Source organism: Sinocyclocheilus anshuiensis, unplaced genomic scaffold (genome assembly GCF_001515605.1).
Source record: "Sinocyclocheilus anshuiensis isolate Anshui unplaced genomic scaffold, SAMN03320099.WGS_v1.1 scaffold1075, whole genome shotgun sequence".
Taxonomy (NCBI): Eukaryota; Metazoa; Chordata; class Actinopteri; order Cypriniformes; family Cyprinidae; genus Sinocyclocheilus; species Sinocyclocheilus anshuiensis.
Window position 1 is genome coordinate 1,758,326 of NW_015544163.1, and position 6,016 is coordinate 1,764,341.

Consider the following 6,016-nt stretch of genomic DNA (forward strand, 5'->3'; position numbering starts at 1 on the left):
ACGAGACGATGAAGAAGAAGTGCTGCTGCAGAGTTAGTGCATCAGAGAAAACCAAGAAGAAGAGCTGCTGTTCTGTAGCTTCAAATTTTCGGCATGTCTAGAACAATTCTTACAAGTACAACACGACGTAGCTGGGCGCCGCGGACAGACACCAAACGGCGCCGCCGGTGTACACTAATAGAAAATAATGTATTTGAATTTTAAAGACGTGGCGCAACGCGACGCTGCGCTTCTCGTCCGGTGCGCGACCGCCTGAAACGCTGTTTTTTTTTACTAATCGAGCCATTTGTGCCAGACTGGGGAGAAAGGTATTTTAATAATGTAAATTATGTGAAAAATAACCACCAAGCATGAGAGCATGTTCTAGTACACACCCAAAACAAAATCAAGACTTTGTAAAAGAGCATAATAGGACCACTTTAAGCACCTTTATTTTTAAGAGTGAAGCTGAATTTTCAGCATCATTACTCCAGTCTTCAGTGTAACATGATCCTTCAGAAATCATTCTAATATGCTGGTTTGCTGCTAAAATACAGCCTTGGTGCATGAGCATAAGACTTTTTTTTAATAAACATTTAAAAAATTTGAATTATTCCGAACTTTTGACCGGTAGTGTTTCTTTCTGAATTAAGCCAGATCAAAATCTCCATTAAAGTTTTCTAAGCTAGTTTCAATAACATCATTGGTCAAATGTGTTATTTTGTTGTTCCAGGATCTTTGAGTATTGATCACCCCAGTGGAGTTTACCATTTTTGTAGCGTCTTTATTTTGTAATATTTGATATGTATACTTTTATACTATATTGATAAGCATACTTCTTATACTAGTTTACTTATTCACTTTGAAAATGACTTTGAAACACAATGGCTCAATCCCAAATGACACGCTTGAAATGAACTGCCAGCCTTGTGGCCTTTGCTCACATTGAAACCTTCATAAGACCGCAGAGTCGATTGTAGATTTAGGTTTCAGAAGAGCTATGTTCTTGTTTCACTTTTTAGCGTAGTTTTCAGTGAGCTTTGATGAATATGAGGTGCCGTGCATGATATGTGCACTTCTTGCAAGTCTCTTTGGTAAGAACTCCTGAACTTGAACAGAAATATGACTGAACATCTTAGGATGAGTTACTGCGGATACAGTATGATGATTGACGTTATTGACGCACATGTGAAGGAGCTAATAGTTTAGCACACGCACACACTCTTGAGGTCCAGATGTCTCCAGCTGAGGTGTCACGGCACAGGCCTCATGCCCTTCACGTCAACCACTGTTTATTTGGTACATAAAGCCAAACGGGATGATAAATGGCTCTTTCTCTTCCTGAGCGCAGCTGCAGAAACACTCGCGATGACATCATCCTCCAACGTCTTCCTCTGCTAAACATCTTATGGGTGTATTTATTTTTATATTCTTAGCAGGTACATTCTTATGCATCTTACAGTGAAGTACTCAGGATAAGACTGTGATGTCAACTTCATGTGCCGCTATATAATACAAAAAACAAAAACAAAACAAACGTTTGTATTAGCATTTCTATTCTAATGCAACAGGCTGGCATCAATTATTCACTTCATACTACAAGATGAACATGTGCATGTGGTAACGAAGATATTTTTCAGGTTTTTGTCTCCCAAGTATGAATGCTTAATCGTAAGGAAGTACTTTAAAGCAGCCTAAGCTGGCATTAATAGACTAGAAAAAAAAGTGCTTGATAAATGAAAATAAGAAGCAACTGAAAACAAGAAGCAACACTGCATACGATATTAAGACGTGTTTTAATAGACTGTATTTTGAATACTTTAAAGTGTATTGTTAGTATTCAAGAAATTAAAGAACTTTAAGTGTCTGAATGTAAAACTTGTGGAACTGTGCAACCAAAAAAAAGGTAAAATAAAAAAAAAAATGTAATTTAAACTATTTTAGCTAGTTTCCAAGGCAACATTTCTCATTTTCATTTCTCAAAAATAACACTGAAGTGCATGCACAATATACAGTGTGTGTGTGTGTATATATATATATATATATATATATATAATTTAAAAAATATTTAAATAATATCTACATTCACGTGCAGCTTTTAAAATGATTGATTTTAATTTTATTATTAATGTATTATTGGAGTGCCTGCCAGCCAATCAGAATCGAGATTTCCACAGTGTTGTGTTATAATCTGAATGCATATTGTTAGAATCATGATCAGACTTGCTGTTGTAGTCACAAACAAGTTTGTCCAGCTGTTTGAGCGTCATTATTGATAACAGAAACTTGATCAGACACTGAATTAATCTCTGAACTCTGGTAAACATATTTGATAATGCGTGGGAAATGATCCGACATTATCGGTCACGTCGGTGTGTTTTCATTTCTAATCACGGGTTGATTTGTGCCGTGTGGTTTGGTTTGGCAGGACGGTGATGGTTGTGAAGCGTGAGTCAGCTCAATCTCCAGTCCTGAGTTTCATCTTTTCCTGAACGCTGCAGTCAGACTCCGTGCCAGCAGTCTCTCTCAGGACGAGTCTTGCCAATGTTTGTTCAAAGCGTTGAGAACACATTGTTGCAGGTCGTTCGGAGGCCTGGCCAAGCCAGTTCACAGAGGGAGGACGAAAAGGACAAAAGGGAAAGGAAGGGGAGCGGAGAGAAAGAGAGATTGAGAGTTCACACAGACTGATGAATGTGTGTGTTCTCAGCCATCCATCTGCAGACAACACACTCAAACGACAGACCAGGGACTGTTGTCTTCATCACTCGGTTCCTTCTCACTTTCTTCTAACTTTGATTTGTCGCTCTTTGGGTTTCAGACTCATATTCTCAATAGGGATGCACTGGCTTTAAAGTTCTACCTGAAAAATTCTAAATGAAAAATAGCAGACATTAAAATGAACAATTATTTAAAATGCTGCAGGTGAACAAGAATTCTTTATTAATATATATATATATATGTGTGTGTGTGTGTGTGTGTGTATATATATATATATAACAAACTTGTATTTATTATTTGTGTGTGCATGTGTGTGTGTATGTCAGTTATAGTCAGTTAAACAATGCGCAAAGTGCATCTTTTGTATCAAGCTTCAAAAAATGTCCTCTCATTACTGTTGATTTGTTCATTGCGAGCGATTACAGATCTGAGCCATGCTCTGTGATTCTCTCCTTGCACATCCTCGACCCCGAGACTGAAGATGTTTGGTCCTCATCCAGCAACCGTATTTCTTCCTGGATGCGAACCAAAGACCTCCATTCCTTCCAGATGAGGTCCGATGGAGCACAATATGGCCCGAGAGCTACGTCCCCCCTGAGGGACATATATTGAGAGTGGTTTAATGTGCTGGGCGTGTGCGCGGCTGATAGATGCCTGTGAACTCCAGACCGCATCCATGAGGACCAGAGCGATTCAGGGCGCTTCACACCAGAGCTCTTGCCCCTTTGACGTCAGCGGTTTGATTGTTTGGTTGGTGTGAACGCTTGTTTTGTGAAGTCGGGTGCTCGAGGAACCACACCTGTCTGAAAACTAATCTAGGGCACAGGATCATTTGCTGAAGTTAATCGCCATTGACCGTTAACATGGGTGTAGCAATATATTAAGTCACAGTTTATCACAACAAAAAAATGATGAAATTTGATAAATGAAAACAAGATGCAACTTGAGAAGCAACACTGTAAAATATTAAGAGTTGTGTTCATAGATTGTGTTTTGAATATAAGTATATTATTGGTGTTTTTATAGTTGCAAAGAAATGGCAAATTATTATAGTTAACTAAATCAATAAAAACTTTGGTTATTTGAAATAAAATGAATAAACTAATACAATAAAAAAACAATAGACATGACAAAAACGCACAACAAAATTACTACAACTTTAATTAAAATGAAAACAGAAAATATGAAAATAAAAAATTTAGATTATTACTAATAAAATCTATAATAGTGTCTCAGTGATTATATACAGTATATATAAATATATATATATATATATATATATATATATATATACTATGAGTGTTATTATAGTTAAATAGAAATAAAAAATTAAATGTCAAAGTATTGATAAAAACTATAAGAGGATCTCAATTATATAAAAATAATGCTATAGTGGATAAGAAGTTTCTTTTATATTTTATTTCATTTAACATTTATTTTATTCAAGCAGTGAAAATACATGTTTTACTTTTAGTTTCAGCCTTAGTTAAATATATTAACCCTGGTAATAAAACATTTGAACTTTACCATTTTAACCATTTTGTTTTTGTTGTAAATATCATGAGAGTATATGTCAAACCACATTTTTTTCAGTTGCGATACACTGTGTGGACAGTCAGTTATTCAAATCAGATTCCATCCAGAAATGCACAAAATCGGATTTGGGCTGACAGTCTGAACGAGGCTAAAGTGCTCACATCCAAACTCAGGTGTTCACCTCCACACCCAAACTCACACTAACCCTGCGCTGACACCTCCTTCCTCTTCTGTCACTCTTCAACCCATCCCATCAATAATCCTGCTTCAAAAACAGTGTGTAGTGCTGTTTTCAGATGATGAACCACCAGCTGACGGTCAAACATCTGATCGAGCAGCACAATGGCAAATGAATGTGATTTTTGTGTCTCTTTGTTTTCTCTATTTGATCCTGGTAAACATTTATGTTCTTTGGGACTCCTTGATGAATGAAACTTTGCCGTGTGTGCAGTGTTGTTCTTCCATAAGTTCACAGATATACAGTCTTGACGTGTGTCGTTTGCATGAAAACATTACTGTAGTATGCTGAAAAGAGCAGCGCGACTCCATACAGACAAAAAAAAAGTTTGAATATGCATTTTTAAATGTAGAAAAACCCCCAGACAAAGTAGATCAGGGAAATGTATATTTAAAGTCTATTTATTTATTTTGAGTTCGATAAAGACGTAAATGGTTTTTACAGCTTATGACTGTATCGATCCACCATCTAGGCTGGCAGAGTTTGACCTTTGACCGTTCAGAGTGAATGTCATGGTTGTGTCTTTAGAAATCTCTGTATCAAATACAGATAGACATCTCTTCCCAGCATCTGAACTGTGTTGTTTTGCTGTTAGTGATTATGGCAGCATTGTGATTTAGTCGTCTGTCATTCACATCACAGACAGCCCCTGATCTGCCTGCCATCACACACAGTCAACTTTAAAGGACAGGAAGAGGAGGTATTTTTAGATGTCAGTCGTTCAGTCATCAGGGTTCATCTGCTTTCAACACAAGCCATTCATCTCTATACATCTCTCTGTTCTATCTCTATATAAGAAAACAGCTTAAAAGCATTTTCATTTTTTAATTATTAATGTGTCTCTCTCTGTCTCCGCAGTGTGTCCAGGGTCATCAGGGTAATAGAGACTCTCGTGTCCTTTGGGTCAAAGATGACAACTTACTCACTACTGGCTTTAACCAGGTAATTCTGAAGTTTTCTACATGCTTAAACAGTTAAAAAAAAAAATAATTATGATTATGTTTGATGTAAATGTAATAATTCACTCATTTATAATGGGTTCGCTTCTCTGAGGTGTTAATAATTGAGTGTAATGTGTAAGTGCATCTGTGTTTGCAGATGAGGCAGCAGGAAGTAAGACTCTGGGACAGCAGGAAGTTGAGCTCATCTCTTAGCTCGCTGTCTTTGGCCACCTCCAATGCGTAAGTCAAAAACAGCAAACCGATTCATACGCTTTACATGTGACAGGATTTAATGGATTTTCTGTGGTTTGTGAAGGCAAACGTGTTGCAGTCTGCAGGTGTGTGAATGTGTGTGCTAGACAGAACAGAAGCCTTGTCTTTGAGAGCATCAATGACCATAGAGTTCATTAGTACTTTATTCTGAAAAACATTTTGGATTGCTAGTAACTTAATGCAACTTAAACAACATGCAAGAGTGCAAGAAATGGAAAAATGCATACAATTTTATGATGCTTACTCCTGTATGCATATTGACTAATGGTCATTTATTTTAATATTTAGTTTGGAGTGATTTTATATATATATATATATATATATATATATA

At 36.7% G+C, this 6,016-nt stretch overlaps 1 protein-coding gene across 1 annotated transcript in view; it reads left to right on the forward strand.

The window, feature by feature from the left end:
- Positions 1-6,016, forward strand: part of coro7 (coronin 7) — a 155,019-nt gene that overhangs the window by 64,642 nt on the left and 84,361 nt on the right. Inside the window, exons 8-9 of the mRNA XM_016495662.1 lie at positions 5,330-5,413; positions 5,570-5,652. Of these exons, the coding sequence (XP_016351148.1) occupies positions 5,330-5,413; positions 5,570-5,652 (167 nt within the window). The remainder of the gene's footprint in view (positions 1-5,329; positions 5,414-5,569; positions 5,653-6,016) is intronic.